The following is an 18,717-nucleotide window of genomic DNA, read 5'->3' on the forward strand; positions in this document are numbered from 1 at the left end:
AGTTGAATGTTTTATTTATATAGTGCTTCAAGACACCCAAAGTGCATTAAAAACCAGTGGGGAACCATAATCACCACTGCTGTGTGGAACCCATCTAGATGATGCGACAGCATTCTGATACTTCTAATGATCCCTTACAGACTCTATATGCATATCACCCATATTTAAGGCATTTGTTTACTTGTTTCAGCTTGGTACTACAGATGGCTCCATATGTTGTTACAAAGAACTCAGTTGAAAATATCCTAAATCGAATGTGAATGATTGACACTTTTGGGCTTTTTAACCACTAATCACCAGAGACCGGAAGCGCGGCTGTGTGGATGCTGCCCTCGGTACTCATCAGCAAATATCCTATGGCATAGCGGCGGACCGGGAAACAGATTAAAATTGTTTCACTATGGCACCACCGTGAAGTCACAACTGGAAGTCACATTATTGTAAAGCGAGAAGCATCTACACAGCGAACTGTTAGACCAAGGTAGGAAACTGATTAAGCCACACCTAGAAAAGCAGGAGAGATTTTATTTATGAAATTTAAAAAAAAAAAAAAACAGCAGCTTTATTATAAAATTAAGATATACAAATGCCTCAAGAATCTTTAGAAGTTTGGGGAAAATGATCCCAAAAATGATTAAAAAGTGCTCAGGCTGAGGGCGTTTAGGCGGTGGCCACCTCGGGCAGCTCCTTGGACGCGATGGTTTTCGGGTTAATACCCACACTCTTGGTGGTGTTGTGAGTCTTGTAGATGCCGATCAGCCGATCAGCGATCTCAAACATGTTGTTCCGCAGAGAGATGATGATGAACTGGGCATTCTTGGTTTGTTCCTGGTGGTAAGAGAGACAAGCGACTTATTATACTACCAGTGAATCATGTACTAATCCATTTTAAACAAAGTAATTATTGCAGGAGTTTACGATGCTATTGTAAATATTTAATAAACTGAACCACTGGCTCACACTGTGGAAGGTTTATTAAACCTTATGAAGCCTCCCAAATAGGGTGAGCCATACTTTTACCCCCTGGTCACAATAGACTCTCCACAAAAAGGTGGTTATAAAGTTGGACTAAGGCTATTCAAAATCAAACCTCCCTTGAATAGGCCATTTATAAGGTAGGTTAAAAAAAAAAAAAAAAAAAAACACACACACAATCCAAAACTTAAGTGAAATCCCTTCCTACAGACTAAGAAAAGACACAGTAATGGGAACTTGACTTGCATATGATGAAATCAGTCAAGCAGGAAATTAAATGTAGTAGAGGACAGTCACATTCATCACTGACTGCGAGTTACTCACATAGATATAAAAAGCCACAATGGACACATTCTTAAAATCAAGCGCAGCATCAATCTCATCCATAAAATAGAGGGGTGTGGGTTTGAAGTGGTGGAGGGCAAAAACCAGAGCCAAGGAGCTCAGTGTCTTCTCTCCGCCGGAAAGGTTAAAGATCTTCTTCCAGCTTTTCTTTGGGGGTCGAACACTGCACAGACAAATGCAAAGAGATAAAGGCCCCCGCTAATGAGAAATGCTGGTGCACATCGACCAGAAACCGATTCTGCATGTGAAGTTCAAATCATCACCTGAACATGATTCCCTCAGAAAAGGGATCCAGGCTATCCACAAGCTCCAGCTCTGCGTCGCCCCCTAGCGTCAGCATCTGGTAGTTCTCCTTCAACTTGTTTGTGATGATGTTGAAGCCGGCCATGAACTCGTTCAGCCGCTGCTTGCGCAGGTCCTCACATGCACGCTTGAAATTGTCCCGTTCTGTGGTAATCTCATCCAGCTCTGCCACACGCTGCAAGTAGAGCTCCTCCTGCAGGACAGAATAAGCATTAGTACTCGCTTCCAAAGCCCTGGGGAAGGATGAGAGGCGAGTTGGTCAAAGGGAGCTTTGCTTTCTACCAGGCCGAACTGCAAGGCCACACACTGGTACCTTTTTCTTGTACTCGGCGATGGCGCCCAGGTTGGGCTTCATCTGGGCAGACTGTGCCTCCAGAAGGGCGATTTCTTTGTTGAGCACATCGGGGCTCTGGGCTGCCAGGTCCTCAGGGGAGAGCGACTGCAGCTCCTCTGCTGGCTTGTCGTCAATGGTGTGGAGGGAGAGCTTTGAGATCTGTAGAGTGAAATGTGGGATCAATTTAAGAACTGGGTATAGCGCCCTCTGCAGGGCACAGAAAAGGGGTCATAGGGAATGACTGCCAATCAGCAACAAGCCCTGGCTAATTTTAAATCGCCAAAACTTTAAAATGCCACAATATTCCTTAATACCACCTAAGCCTTAAAACTTCATAAACGTTTACCCATTTCACTACACTGCTATTTGCCTGCCAATCTCTGTATACAAATGCAACCAATCAATGACAAAATTTGTTACTGATTATTACTGACGTTATTGATATGTTGCAGCTGTAGTATTAATACAACAGGTAATTCTGTGTGTTTTTTCCTCACCACCCATTTTACACCAAGAACATCACACAATGCTTTCATTTGTGACTAAATTCAAAACCTGGGACCCAAAACAATGCAGTCACAATGTAATCCAGCAGATTTAGTCCTGGCAGAGACCCTTAATGATATAAACCTGTAGGACGTTTAAGCTGCCACAGTCTCCACTCTTCAGGCTAAGGCCATCTTTCCACTACAAATGATTGAAATTCCTGGTGATCCGACTGCCAGAACAGCTGCTACAGATTCGAATCAGGCCTTGGGCCTGCGGTGAACCTAAAGTTACCCATGTTCTGTGACATACAGGCATCCTAATCACCAAACCCGTCTTGCTAAACTACCAGTTGGCAACATATGCCCTGTGGGTTACAACTACAACATTTTCCTGGAAGACTCAGAAAGGCTTCCTATTGTAGCTTTAATAGTGAACACCATCCAGCTGGGACAGCAGTAAAGTCACACACAGCACTCAGCCCAAACAGAAAGCAGCCCACCTCTCTTTGCCAGTGCTTGATCTTGCTCTGATGCTCGGAAATGGCCGCTTCAATCTGCTCCACCTTGAGCCGCACGTTGAGCAGCTCTTTCTGCAGCGTGTGCTCTTGCTCCTGGATGGCCTTGATCTCCTGCAGTACACCACGGTGCTGCTCCTGTACTTCTGGCAGCGCCTCCTGAAGGACCGGAGGGAGACAAAGAGCCCATGAAGACCATGTCAGCAAATCATATGAGAGATTTAATACTAAGCAGTGTTAAAATGTTTTGCTGCTAACAGGTTGTTTTCTGAAACAGTGTGAAGTAACTAGTGAATTAAAAACATACCAACTACAGACTGCACTACATGTATGGTCAAACAGCTTCTACACTATTACTAATATTTTGAAGGTATGAAAAGTAAGGAAGGGAAACACACAGCATTCATTGGATAGATTTTTTTCAGCAACAAGCAGTTTGAGTGAAATGCAAGAGATTTAAAAATCAACCTTTAAATTGATAAGGAAAACATTTCACACACCTATACAGACACAGGAGTGCCATTAAAAAGAATAAATCTGTAAAAAGTACAAGGAAAATAAGAAAGTGAAATACAAATAAAAAGAAATTAAAAATAAAGGAATAAGAAAATGAATGCTTTTCTTTATTGCTTTTAATTTCGCCATACTGCTGTTACATTTAACACATTGCTTTTGCTTTTTCCTTATTGCCCTTGCTTTTCCTCAAATGGACAAGCTGTCAATCAACTGGCTTCAGACAGACCATCCTGCCCAGGCTGAGTAGTCAATTCCAGCCCACAAAAATATACTACAAATTTCTTTGTTATGGCACTCTTGATTCCATACAAACCACTGAATTTGTAGTCAAGATTTATCAGAATACAAGAATCCCACAAAATCTAACTTTGTTTACCGTAAATCTACTGGAATTATGACCCAAAGTGCTGAAAATGAGGGAACTGCAGACACAAATTCTAATGGTTCATAAAAGAGCAAAGCCCCAATAGCACTGCAATAAATTAGACAATGGAGCAGAGCTTAGTGCATCTCCCTCAGTTGCCTTCATTAGTGACTATCTCTGGGTCAGACTTCTCCCCGAAGAGGAAGCTCACTGCAGCCCGACTCACCTCTGCCTGCTGGCACTCCTTCATGATCTCTGCAGCCTGCTCCTCCAGCTTCTTCAGGTGCTCCATCAGATCCCCCATGGCCTTCTCATTTTCTGCCATCTCCCTTTCTGAGCGAGCCACCGCAGCCTCAGACTTATTCAGATTCCTGGGGGAGAGAAAGTTCATGAATCAGATGAAACATCATGTTAGTGTGATTTGAGCAAGTCGTAATATCTTGACGTTCACAGCCTTCCAATTATATGACGTGAAACTGGTTACTGGGGCAAAGACAGGAAGGTCCAATTTGACAGAATAACACCAAATCCGGGTCTAATCACACTGCATATCAGCTGCATTTTTTAGTTTCTTCAGACTCAGTCCGTTACTACCACCACTACCACTGTCAGTGTCTTGCCAACAGTGCAAACAAAGCGGGCAGCAGGCGGCTGACCTGTCTGCTGTCTTGATGGCCACTTGAGCCTTGGTGATCGCAGAGCAGCATTCGTCAAGCTCCTTGTTGATCTTGTCTAACTTGTCCTGCTGAGCCTTCAGCTTGTGGCTGTTGATGTCCACGATGAGGTTGTGCAGTCGCTTAACCTCTGCCTCCACTTTGCCAGCTTTGCTTGCTGCAGTGTCATATTCTGGCAGATGCAGAGAAGGTTGGTTCTGTCATGTTAAAGCTGCTTCTCGCCATGGCTGCTTTTAACATGTTGCTAGGCATTTAGTTATTGGCCTCTGGTATCAAATGAGTAGCATCTACAAAATGATTCTGATCATGCTTGCAGGTCATCCACATGTGGAGGTGTGAGGAGCTTTATTTGAAAAAGAGTGTGGGGGCAGCAAAGATGAACACCTTTCTTGAAGGCTTCCAGGCTCTTCTCCATCTGTTTCTGCTTGTTCTTGTCAGGAGCAGCAGCCACAACATTAGCCTCCAGCTCCTTCATCTGCGACTTGAGGTGAACTTCCTGCTCCGACAGGCTCTGGGAGGAGGATTGAAAAAAAAAGCAGGTAAATGATGAAACCCCAAGGAAGTACAGTCAGTCACAAAACGGTACAAGCCTCTTAAAATAAACAGCAGATTTACACTCTAATGAACAGAGCTGTCCAGTCATTCATAACTGAAATTTGGTGCCACTCTTCTCCCCTCTGTGGAGATCTGGTATAGCGAGACCTGAGGCTTAGCGTGCAGTTCCTCACCTGAATGCTGGCCGTAAACTTCTCCAGAGTGTTCTTCATCTCGCGGAGCTCCTGCCTGAGCCTCTGCACCTTCTCCTCCAGCTGTAACTTTCTCTCCTGACGGCCTTGCATTTGCACCACCTGCTCTTTCAGCTTACTCTCCATTCTGTCCAGCTGGTGGCAGCAAGGAGAGACACACAAGTTGACCAAGGCTCTTCGAAAGAAAAAGATTGGCATGCTGATGGAATACGGTCTCCAGTCTCACCTCCTCCTGTGTGACCTCCACTCCTACTGAAGTGCCCATTCTGCCCCTCATTACACGCCCACCCCCACCAGTCATTGTGCCTGCAAGAGAGAGCATTTTAGGGGGATGGGCACCCAACTGGCATGGTGCTAAAGAAATCAGAGAGAGCAGTCTCCACCATGAGACACGGACCATTTGATAGGGGAGGCAGGAGCAAAGCTAATGGAACACTGGCAAGTTGCCTTGGAAACAATATAGGAATGATATCTACAGTTTCTGGTCAGTTTGAAGTTTGATGTAATTACGCTTCAAAGCACATTTTCATATCTACCTCAGCTGGAATTCATTGCGGTTGTGGAAAAAGCAAACGGGGCATGTTCCCTATGCGCGCTAAATGATGACTGAGAAGCACCAACCTGCCTGCTCGATGATCTGGCCCCGTAGGGTCACTACTCTCCAGCGCTTGTCCTTCTGGAAGGCCAGGCGGGTGGCCTGTTCAAGGTTGTCGGCCACCAGCGTATCCCGGAGAGCGAAGTAGAAGGCCGGCCGCACGACCTCGTCTTTCACCTTGACCATGTCAAAGAGCCGTGGCACGTTCTCCGGAGTGGCTATCTGCCCCATGTTTTTCTCCCACACTTTCATCTGAGAACACGAGATGCTGCTTTTTAAGCAAATCTAAACGCTATACTTGGGTTCATACCAAACATATGGCAAATTAACCTAATTCAAGGATTTAAACTGGTTCCAAGTCACTTGCAGACAACACCCAGTAACTGCATAAATGTACATCAAACTTGTGTTTAACCTTCGATGAATACAAGTCTGACTTCATGGTGCATATGCGTGTCCCACAAGGGGATGTAACAAGACAAAGACATTTGTGAGACTGACCTTATCTAACCCAATGAAAGTGGCAACCCCAATGTTCTGGGACTTCAGGAAGTTGACGCACTTCTGTGCCGTGTCAATTGTGTCCACCAAGATGTTGTCTAGCGCGCCACAGCTTGAGGAGATGGCAACATCATACTTCTCATCGATTGCTCCTAGGTCTCCCTAAAGAGGCAGGAAGCCAAACTTCTAGTTATATGACATCAACAAACATTCTGGCAGGAAAAGGTGTTTTTGAAACCAAGTGTTTGAATTATAGCAGGTTAGTGAACAGGCTATGGGAGTGGCCTGTCATACAAGACGACATGTGGAAAGCATGCAAGACGCGATGAGGACCTCACCAGTCGGCCCAGGATGCCAGGGATCTTGCCATTGTGTTTCTGCTGCATCAAAGCATCGAGCACCTTTCCTCGACTGCGGTTGGAGGACAGGGAGCTTTTGGCTTCCTCCACTTTCTGTCGCATGTCTCTCACAGTCTGCTGGGCCTGCTCGTCTGCCTGTGTGATCTGCTCGAGTTCCTGTTCGTCCTGCAGATCCACCGTGACACCATAAGAAAACAGATCTCACATCCCATTCACAGAACCTTAACTGGAAGCACAGCACATACCCTAGACTTAAATGTCATTATGTCCCCAGCCACTAGACTAACCTCCCCTTTTCGTGTCAGTCTCATACTAGTGTGTTCCATTTGCCATGGGAACTCAGTTTCCGAGAACTGAAGCTGGAAGTGACGACATGCGCACTCTCGTTTCTCAGAGATCCGAGAAATATTTCGAAGCAGCACAGAGGATCCCGAGTTCAGAATCCAAGATGGCTGCACCCCTTATCAACAGAAGTGAAAGTTGTAGTTTTATACAGTTTAAGCACTACTTATTTGTGACTCATTAAATCGGTCGCACACACTATGCCGGCCAATTTATATGCGGATGTGTTGCTACAGAGTTAGGGCTAGGGTTAGGCAATCTTGCTTTTTGGTATGGGTCCCTGGTATTGCTAATTGGCTTTCCAACTTCTTGTACTGCAACATGTTTAATTCGCATGTGACGTCATTCCAAATTCCGACCTCCGAGGTAAATGGCACGCAGTATTACTCCCCCACCCCACACGTTCTCAACATGTCACTGCAGCCTACGCACCTTCTTCAGCTCCTGCTCACACTTGGGTATCTTGACCCCCAGGTCCTTAATGGCAGCCTTCCTCTCCCTGAGCATCTCTGTTGTGGACTGCAGAGTCTCCTTGGCCTTGTTGAGTTGTGTCAGGGCTGCGTTATGGCGGCTCAGGTAGATATCCATCTCAGACTGAGCCACGTCCATGCGCGAGCGAGTCTCGTTCACCGCCTTACTTAGTTCCATCAGGTCTTTCTCCTTTGTCTACGAAGACCGACACAGAGGAATAAAGCAGAGCATGGCGATAAACATCTCATCTCATCACCCATCCACCAATCCATATTTTATTAACTGGACAGGATCACGTGGAGGACCTGGGGTAATCGGCATAAGACAAAGATACACCCTGGACGAGATGCCAGTTTATCGCAGGACACATGCAATCACACACAACGTACAACTTAGAGATGCCAAGTTAGCCTGACAAGGACTGTAGGTTTCCTCCCAACACAGAAGAAACAAACATGCAAATCATGCTGATCCACTACGCTACCCCTCAGCATACTGAACATACCGAGAGAGCCCAGTGCAGTTCATTAAGAGGGGCACCCTGCCATCCAAACTGACCTCCTTGTCCTGCTGCAGGCCAGAGGTCTCCTCTTTCAAGCTCTCCATCACAAGCTTCAGCTTCTCCTCCTCCACCACCTTCAGCTTCTCCTGCTCTTCTTTCTTGGCTGTAGCCTCGGTGATGGTCTTTTCACTGTCTGCGGGGATGTTTCTCACTTCTTCCAGCTGTTGTGTGGGAGGAAGAGAACAACAATTGAAACATGGATCGTTTCAACTATGATTGGAACCCATATTCAATTACAGAAAAATGCTCTATTAGTGTGGTGTGAGAAGTGATTAAACTGACACCCTGGGTCACCTTTGGACAGTTATTAGGCTCTGGATGTTTGGTGGGATGGGTGACCCTTCGTGTTAAAGCAGCACAGGGCCTGAGCCTACTTTCCTGCACATCTTGTTGCTGTGCATGGGCAGAATAGAATACTTGCTAAAGTGTGCATGAGACTGAAAAACACCATGCTACTGCCGAGTCTAATTCTTTTTTTGGTGGCTTAACGGTTAGGGAAATTGAAAGATTGCAGGTTCAAAAGTATGTGTGTGTGTGCACTGCTCCCTGGGCGCTGAATTAGCTGCCCCCTATGTCACGATGTCACAAATGAGTTAAATGCAGAGGACACATTTCGTTGTTGTGCACTGTGTGAACAATGACCACTGATCACCTCATTTTAAATATAGCCAATAATCTGCGACTATGTTGCCGTCTCAAGGTCTTATTCCTCTACGTTCTGGAGACATTTGGTATCACTGTAATGCATACTAAAAATCACTGCAAATCTCTAGTCCAGATTTATTCTCGGTTTCCAAAATGGGGCAGGGCAGAGTAACCAGACAACAGCAGGAAGTCTTTCCTGCACACCAATTGCATTCAGAAAACCTGGATTCGTTGCTCGTAATACTCAAACAAACCACTCACTTTAAATCTGACAACTGAACAACACTGCTCACCTGCACAATATTCCAGGGCACATCACATGTGAAACTGAGAGTCACCAACTAGCCAGAACTGATTCTCCACTGAATATTTTGGGACTCCCCCCCCACCCCCACCCACCCCCCACATAATCAAATTTTGATGGATCCATTTTTATAAAAGTGCAATCAATAGCACACAAATACCATATTGAATGCACGCTGCAACAACATCCTCACATACATAATTTAGAGACTTGTTACTGCACGTGTATTTATTGCCAGCATTGGATTCTGAATCCTTTCTACTGACAACCTGAACAGCTGCATTCAAAGACAAAACATCTGCAGGCCCCAGGGTACGAGCAAAGAGGCTGCCATGCATCTCCAAAGGCATTTAAGACTTTAGCCAAGTCATCTTATACGTACTCAGTCTAAAACTATAATGATCCAACAACGTTAGAGGCAAGAGTTAATGGTTTCACCTTGCTATCATTCCCATTCTGTGAAGACTGCTGTTCCTTTCTGCGTGCCATATGGCTTCACTTAAGGGCTGAAAACAATTTATACATCTAATGATAAAAATTGCTTTTACTATATTTTGGCAGCAAATCATTGCAAGACTTTTTTTTTTAATTCTTACAAATGAGTCTTAAAGAAATATTACGATAGTACTATCTGTTTTGGGATTTCTTCCATTGCAAATATCACATGGGGTGTGTGCGTACACACAGTGGACATTAATCTGCATTGCACATAAAATTCGATTTTGCATAAACTTGGAAACAGAGAAAGCAAGTTTTTTGCTGTGGTAATTGTCAAAAAAAAAAAAAAAAAAAAAAAAAAAAAAAAAAAACTCATCCGACATTTATGCAACAATTTCCTCTCACACACCCAATAGTTTTGGTAACCAAAATGTCAGGTGCCCTCAATGGGGAAACCCCGTGCGGCACACTCACCTTCTCCTTGTCCTTCTGAAGCTGCTTCTGCAGCTTTTTGCTCTTACTCTTGGAGTGCTTCAGCTTCTCACGCACCTCCACATCCTGCAAGTCAAGCTGAGTGAACTTCTCCTTCTGGCTTTCAATAAACTTGGTCAGCTTTCCCAGTTTCCTGTGAAACAAGAACATTTGGAAATAGGAGACATTAGTAAGTAGTTCGCCATAAGTCATCTGAAATCATCTTTTAAGTGAAAAATAAGTTCCAAGACACTCCTCCTTTAATTACAACCACCTTTATTTCACAGGAGAAATGAACACATCCTCACTGACAAGTTACAGACCCACAGCCTGCATATTCATTTGTGTAACATTTTAATAAGTCCTCCACATTAAGAAACACAAAAATTCTCTTTAAAATAAACAGTTGGCAGACTGAGGGAGTAAAATATTTCAATGCTGTTTAAACGTCATACCCAACAAATTGTCACAAACCTTACGACAATTACCAACTAGTAACACAAAGAAATAAGCCTTTTTAAACAGATAGCCATCATAGCATGGTGCTGCTGACCATTAGTACTCTCCTGTACAATGGGAGACGTACAGCTCACACAGATTCAAGACATTCTAGTTTAAAAGCAACATTAACAACTCACTGCGGTCTAGCAGGCTATTTATCAGCCTTTGGTTTATTTAGCACCCCCATGGTGGGTTGATGGCAGCAAAACCATGACATTTCCACCAAAACACTGGACCAAGTGGCAGCATAAATCTCAAAAGTCTTACTTTTTCAACGTTTTTCAAATCCTGGTTTTTCACTTTCATTTCCTCTGACAGCCTGTTGTTGTCCTCCATAAGTTCCTTGGTGTCATCTTGAATCTTCTGCTTCTCTGCTTCTTTTTCCGCTAGCTTTCTCTGAAGGTCATGTCTGATGGCAGGAGATGATGCATCAGAAGAGCAGGACAGAAGACAAACGGCGCCACAGTCTGGCCACAAGCAGAAAGACCGAAATGCAGGGGACTGAAAAACACGATTAGACAATAAATGACAGAAGCCTGCATAGCTGAACAAATAATCAACTGTACAGACCCCAGCAAACATTTTATCCCCAAAACTGAGCTCATAAAATCAGCCCTACTTCAAAAAAGTAAACACTAAACGCCGCAAAACGCGCACATTCCTCTGCAGGAAATTTCTCAATACAAGCATAACCAGTTTACAAATATGGGGACTGATAAGCTGAACAGGACTTTCACACATTTAAGCATTCTCAGTGTCAGGTACAATAAGGAAGAACATCCATCTTCACTTTTGAAAGAATGGGGCCCAGAGAGCTATCCAGGAAGACAAGCGGAGGACTCACATGTAACACTGACAGAGGACGTTACGTTTCCTGAAGGTCTCATTCTCCAGAGTGAGAAACTCCACTGCCTTGTTCTTCTCTCCCTCCAGTGCAGTCTTCTCCTTCTCCACCAATTTCACCCGGTTCAGCTGAAGGACAGGGAGAGAATCCAACTTAAAGCAGCAGGCAAGAAATGTCTCCATTTAAAATAAAATCCTGCCATTGTTCACTTGAGACTATAAGTTTCTGTTTAGAGAGAAAGAAAAAAAGCTGAAAGATAAGGAGGGAATCTGGCAGGTTAAATGCATTGTCCTCAAGCCTGGTTAATAAAGGAAAAAACATAAAACTTACAAACCACATATGTTTGACTGATTTCTCCCCAGAGACCACAACAAGACGTCCTTGAACTTAATAAAACTGGCTAACATGCCATTTTTAATACACAATACTTCGAAGTAAAAAACACCACAACCTTTACATTATGCTCATTTACTTTATATTAAGCTACATGCCAACAACCCCCCCCCCCCCACCTCCAAAAAAAATGTTCCAAATTCTGAAAAACACCAAAGATTAGAGCCAGGAAGGTTGTTTTTTCCTTCAAAGCATCAACAGAAGCAGACATGAATCTTCAAACATATATTGTAATAAATAAAAAAAGAAAACAAAAACCGTAGCATATCAATTACTAACAAATACCTAAAACATGCAAGGAATCGATGTAAAGTGTCAAAATTTAAAAAACAAATATCGAGTGAAGTATTTTTATGAATGAACCATTCTAGTTTAATTTATTAGGTACATTACAAATATTTTCAGCTGAGACCAGCTGAGGTTACTCGGAAATAGTCATTTCCTAAAGGCAGACAAAATTTTCTCTTACTGCCTGTAAAGAATGGCAGGTGTCAGAGCAGGGGGACAGCCTGGCCAAGTCAAACCTAACAGTTATAACAAAATACAGTAGTCCCAAGCAAGAAAAACAAAAGTACCTATTTTAAAAATGTATGCACATTTGAAGCAGAACAAAATTTATTTACACAAAACAAGCCTTAACTGTCAATGCTACCAAATATTGCGGCAAAATAATCTGAAAATCAACGTAGAACTATTTGGTGTACTCGTGCATTTGTCTAAATATACAAAAAAAAAAAGAAAAGAATTCATCCTTCTTCCATATTGAAGTTTAAACATACTAACTGCTTAGCTTGACTTAAAAAGGGGGGGGGGGGGGGGGGGAAGCCCAGGCACACATGCACGCGTTACATAAAACAAAGTAGTAAAGGTTACAAGTGCAGGCGAGCTCACCTTCTCGCCCCTCTGCTCGTTCAGCAGCTCCACACACGCCGGCACAGCATCTGAATGGGATTCTTGAGGCGGCAGGAGCCAATGATGTCCTCCAGGTACTCCAGCATGCCCTCGTTGTGCTCCGACTGCCCCTAGGGCTTCATCATGGCAATCTGCTCTACTTCTCCCTGCAACGCGCGCGCGTGCACGCACCACACACACACGCACAAATACTTTATTCACTGCCCTCACAAGCTTAAACACATCTTTCCTAGAACAGAATGCTTTATTGTCATTGCACGAATGTACAATGAAATTAGGGTGTGCCCCCAGAAACGAATTCAACACAACACTAGCATAGGTCTGCATATTAAGCCACACAGACATACAAAAGAAAATTCACAAGCAATACAGGCCTATAACTGAGGCGCATATTTTGGTCAATACCAGCAAAACAAACCACCACCCCCCCCCCCCCCCCAATTTTTTTTAATTATATATAAATCAAACAGTTGGTACACACAACATCTTTAACAATAACCCAAAATGTTTAATCTTTTTCTTTTTTTTGGGGGGGGGGGGGATTCCCCCCCCCCAAGGGCACAGGCAGCTACAGATGAGCACATGCATCCCTTAGGCATGCAACATAATGAAGTCCAATTCTCCCCACAGACGTATCACCACTGTTTAATATATTTAACTAAAATAAATTGCTCAACTTTATTCCTTTACATTCACACTACTGTAAAATGCTATGACAACAAAAAATACAACTTGGGAAATTCCTTTTTTGAAAAGTCTAAAAATCTTGATAATTTTTTCTGAACACCTCTCAAAAGACCACCTTTGACCACCCAAATACAAGTACACATCAGAAAGTGTAGGGGAAAATGTACTAATCAGTGTACAGCCACATTAAAAGTCAAGTAGAAATTATATATATTTTTCCCAGACCATCTTTGCAAAGTAAATAACCTGGGCTTCATCAGCAAGAACTTGCTCAATATTCCCTATCCAACACACACACACACACACACACACACACACAGAGAACACAGAAATCTGAAACACAACCACAAAAGCCTCCACAAATAAAAGTGTAAAACGACAATGTGAACCAATTAAGAAACAAAAACCTAATTCATAGTTCTGATAGGGAGTTTAACTTTTTTTTTTTTTTTTTGGGGGGGGGGGGGGGGGGGGGGGGGGGGGGGGGGGGGGGGGGGCTTTTCAGACATTTTGAGGAGGCACAAAAAATCAAAACGAGAGAAAACATAACTCCACTTTAATTTCATTTATAAATAGCCCCCCCCACAAATTAAACATTCAAAAAACTTGAGAATCCAATGATAGTGGACAAGCACTACATACCAAATTAATTCTGTGTATCCTTTACTTAACATACGTGCTTGTGAGAATCTTTGTTTTTTAATACCTTTATTTAACTGAGTGGTAAATTACTTTAAAAAGTACCCTGGCTAGAAAGTGAAAGAAGCTAAGGCGACGGTCTGAAGGCTTGAGCCTGCCACACTGAAGCAGCACAAGTAATATTGGGGATTGGGTCTCGTTTCTCACACACCAATATTTACGTGCTGCTAAAGTGGAGAAGGCAGACTGGCAGGGTCCGCGCTCGCCACCTCATGCAGCAAGCCTGGCATCACGTCTGACTGGGCCTTAAAATCCTAAAGCAGCAGATGATGGTTGGCACCATTTTATCACTGTAGCAAACCATGATACGCTGCTAGAGCAGTTTAAGGGTCTTTGCCTCTTGTTAAAAAGTTTGCTTGAAATTTATTTTTTTAATTTTTTTTAAACAATCCATACGGAAACAGACATACCCCGCGCAAACTTCATCATATTGTTTAAAATGTGTAGATTTCATTAGAAAGGGGGAAAAAAGTTTCATGTTACCTGCAAAATCAAAAACCTGTTGTGGTCCAAGTCTATGCCATGGCTACGCAGCAAAGCTCCAACCTCTCTGAAGGTGGCCTTCTTGCCATTGATGTGGTAAGATGAGGAATTATCTCTACCAGCAGTCCTCGACACACAGAACTTGCTGTTAGGGATAACTTCGTAGTCATCTCCTTCCTAGTGTACCAGGGAAGGGGGAAGGAGTCCAACCAACACATCAACTTTAAACAACCATCAAATCTAAATTACAACCATGCAAAAAAACCTTAATTTCCTTAAAAATTATTACTGTACTTTTACTTTACTGTGAATATTCTAATCCTTTTTGTTCCAATGTTTGTGGATGTACAAACTTCAGACTACAGGTTTCATGACTAATTTAAATTAAATTATGTAGGTTTACCAATAAAATTTATTTAACTTTATATAACTACAATTTACATTACCTACATCTAATTAGATGTATTTATTTGCATTTTTGTGGTATCTGCAAATTTCATTAACCCAGTTTTACATTTGTGAAAATCATACTGCACGCATTATTTAAATAGATTTTTGAGTGAAACCAGCAATGCAAAAATCTAGCCTAATTCTGTTATAAATGCTTTGGAATTAAGAACAATAACTACAAAATTGCCTAAATTATATTTCCATGCACTAAAGCTTCGTCAGGTTGGTCAATATTTTCACACAAAGCTTTTTACCTTGTCAATGATTTTCTGAAAGTGCACTTCCACAGTGCAGCTCTGGATGTCTTTGTGTTGGTCAGAGCTGTGGATAAGCACCGAGAGCTTTTTGGATCTGATCTTTTGTGCCCTATATCCGAACACAAACAGCATAGAATCTATCACATTGGACTTCCCGCTGCCGTTTGGACCAATGATACAGGAAAATCTCTAGAAGAAAAAAAAAAGGAATGTAATAATTATGCCTGTAAAACCAAAGTTTTTTTTAATTGCACTTTAGCATGCTTCACATTAAACTGATTTACTTACAACTGTGCAAAAATCGTAGAAAACATACAAATGACAGTTAAATCCTATCTTACATGATCAGTGGCTGCACACAGCAGATTACAAATAACTCAAATTTATATTTTGATAATTTAATTGGGCGACCGATTTTGTAATCAGCCAATGAAACATTTTACCAGATTTGAGGTGCAAATATAAACTATAAAAAGTAAACAAACCAGATACCCAAGCACTCCAGAACACATACGCGCCAGCGCGCTCACGAACGCACGCGCGCACACACATGCACGCGCACACACGACACAGATATGTGAAAATCCATGTCTCTTCTCATACCTTGTGAAACGGCCCCAGAGTCTGTTCGCCCGCGTACGACTTAAAGTTCTGGTTAACAATGTGCGTTATCATGAGGCGAGGAGCGCCCGGTTCATTGGTCATCGCTGGGGGCGGGGGTGGAGGGATGCTACCAAGAATCTCCTCCAAACTTCGGTTATCGAGCTCTGCGGGAGCGGCATCTGGGGCGACAAGTCAAACTTTCAAACATAGCGCAATTTATTTTTAGGTGGAGGCGAAGTAGTGCAGGGGAGGGGAGTCGTACCCAAAAAAACACAAACAAAACAAAAACGGGGGCTGTGTGCTCACGAAGAACGAACAAAGACTGCGAGCAGAATCGGAAGTTAAATTATAAGTACGAGCCCTTTGTTCACAACAAAACTGATACCAGTTGCAGATTCTTTTGAAAATGCTTCTCACAGTCCTGTAAACACTGTGTTGCATAGGAGGTATGTCGATATCTTCGAAAAACAACCCTGAAAAAATTAATTTGTCACTTTCATGAAGCAGGTCTTACAACGTTTTTTTCCCAAGTATTACCCATCATTATTAACAACTGTAAGGCTTCAGTGCATTGCATGATAAACGCTTCCAAAACTCGAAAAACCCACAATTCATTTCAAAAAGAGATCAAATGTATACCAAAGTAGAAAAACTGCACAAAACCAGTCATTAAGAGCTAGAGAAAACATTATTTCGACAAAATAACCGAGTCTAGTAACCACCGATACAAAAACAGTTCCCACACTTTTTTTTAACAACAAAAAAAAAATCGCCGAAAAGGTGCAAACACCAATTCATTCATTTCCGTGTGCAAATCAGCAACAAAGTTAACACTCTATGTGCTGTTAGATAAAGCCCAAAACCCATGGGTTAACTTTAAACAAACGAACACAAGATATCGTAACAACCAGTTCAATATCACTACAGACATCAATGGATGACTTGCTGATCCACTGATTGCGTGTTATGAATAAACGGATAGCTAATATTTAATTACTCCAGCCGAACGACATCAGGGAACATGCCAGGACATAACTCCAAACAAACAAACAGTGGCGACAGCGTGCTCCGTTAGACGTAAAACAGACGTGAAAACAACCATGGTTACTTGCCATTTGTCGGTGCTGCTCCTTGGTCATTTAAGTTAGTTTCTGCTGGGGGTAAATCCAAATCATCGTCGGAGTCATCTCGAGGCTGCGCCCCTTTCCCCCTCGGCTTCGCGGTATTGGAGCTCTTGGTCGTTTTTGATGGCATGATTTAGACCTGAAGACATTCATAATATTCACCACCAAACCCGGGGAGAGTAGCGAAGTCGCGCAGCGGCCGCCGCTCGCACATCTCCTTTTCCCCTATGTGACTTGTCAAACTGGGGCACCCTTCACCCCGTGTCAAACGGCCATCCTAAGGAACCTTTTGCCCATTGTATCCAATAGCCACGAATCCACGATTTTAACCAACAAACATATACATACACACACCACTAGCAGAAACTCCTTGGGTTGCAGAAGCAAAAAGACAATCCAAATTTCATCTTCCAGAAAATGGAAGCGACGAACAAAAAAAATCGAACTTGCCACACCATTATTACACATCCTTGAGTACAGACCGGATACAGTCAGTATAATTATTCGATAAAGAGCCGGCGGTCTGAGCTGTCGGACTCGCTGGCCGGGGGTTTGGTGAGCACAGGCGGAGAGGGACGAAGCCACAAGTCGACCACACGGTCGGGACAAAGCGCGGTCACGTTACGAGTGCAGTGACGTACAAAGGGGACGGGGAAGACTGGGGAAGTCCGTCCGTGCGAAGACTGCACATGTTGGGCTCCCAGAGGACAAGCGGGGCCAGCGGCCAACAAGTTTAACTTTGCGCCCAAGTGCGTGAATCTATAAAACAAAAACAAAGCGGGTCCCGTGGGCCTCCGTGTGGCCAATCGCAGCGCTTTCCCGGGGTTAAAAAAAGGAAAGAGTCGATTTTGATTGGCTGAGTTTGAACCGAACACGGCCGTGACCCGCTTCAAATCCACTCATTAGGAGGCTAATGACAGTACTGTCGGGCTGCGGTAACTGAGAGGTTCTCATCCTAAACAGCGGCGTTGTAGGCTTCTCAACACAGTTCGTATTTATGTCTGAGAAGAATAAAATGCACTAAGACGATATGTGATCGCACCGTGGATTCTTAATATATGCTGCACCTATGAATATTCAAAGTATGACCAACGTGGCGAATTTAATTAAAAATGTCTTTACTGGATGCAAGTCATCTTAGCGTAATGAGAACGTAACGCCAGACAAAGAGCAAAAATATCATTGCACATTCAAGGTAAATGCCCACTGACTTGAGGCATTTTACCCTATAAGTTAGCTTGTTAAGCCATCTTCAGTCTGTCAGGCAAAATCCTTACAATGTGTGATGCTTTCAAGCATAATAAAAACGAATAAAAATACAGGCAAGTCAAACATTTGACTAGTCCCAAACCTTCGTATATTTAGTTTAGGTTTGTTGTAGTTTCAATAACAACTGTACCGGAATACAAAAATACATTTCTAAAACTCGCCCATTTTAAAGTTAGATAAAGTGGTCAGCTACATTCAACTAGGTTAATGAGCAACCTGAGACGCTAGCTGCTAACTACGAGTATTTTAACAAACCAGAAATAAACACCCGACAAATAATATTTACCTTTTCCTTGGTGTCAGGAAACACAATTATTCCTTTGTGTTGTTGTCCCGTTTGTTACCCCGAGATTCCTAGAAAGTTTTAATGTAACCCGCGTCCAGTAAAACTTTAAAAGGCTTATAGATATTTAAAAAGAGATTAAAATGTCATTCCTGTCTGTTCTCCGGTGAGACCGGCAGCGCTCCTGTCTCAATCGAAAATGGCGCCTAAACCCAGCAGTCGAACCGAAATTCGTTACAAACAGGCGCAGTGCATCATGGGAAA

The 18,717-nt window shown here is 43.0% G+C and overlaps 1 protein-coding gene across 1 annotated transcript; it reads right to left on the bottom strand.

The window, feature by feature from the left end:
• Positions 1-529: 529 nt before the first annotated feature.
• smc4 (structural maintenance of chromosomes 4) lies at positions 530-18,708 on the bottom strand. Its single transcript, XM_049003580.1, is given in 25 exon segments — positions 530-828; positions 1,300-1,483; positions 1,584-1,816; positions 1,937-2,116; positions 2,946-3,119; positions 4,067-4,211; positions 4,497-4,686; positions 4,899-5,025; positions 5,243-5,395; positions 5,487-5,566; positions 5,882-6,107; positions 6,357-6,518; positions 6,695-6,880; positions 7,490-7,723; positions 8,087-8,251; positions 9,952-10,102; positions 10,718-10,858; positions 11,294-11,421; positions 12,578-12,610; positions 12,613-12,744; positions 14,468-14,644; positions 15,172-15,363; positions 15,778-15,956; positions 16,890-17,040; positions 18,457-18,708. Coding segments are annotated over 24 exon segments (3,882 nt in total). The 5' UTR covers positions 17,032-17,040; positions 18,457-18,708; the 3' UTR covers positions 530-660.
• Positions 18,709-18,717: the final 9 nt, after the last annotated feature.

This window comes from Brienomyrus brachyistius, unplaced genomic scaffold, assembly GCF_023856365.1.
Source record: "Brienomyrus brachyistius isolate T26 unplaced genomic scaffold, BBRACH_0.4 scaffold85, whole genome shotgun sequence".
In the NCBI taxonomy this organism is placed as follows: Eukaryota; Metazoa; Chordata; class Actinopteri; order Osteoglossiformes; family Mormyridae; genus Brienomyrus; species Brienomyrus brachyistius.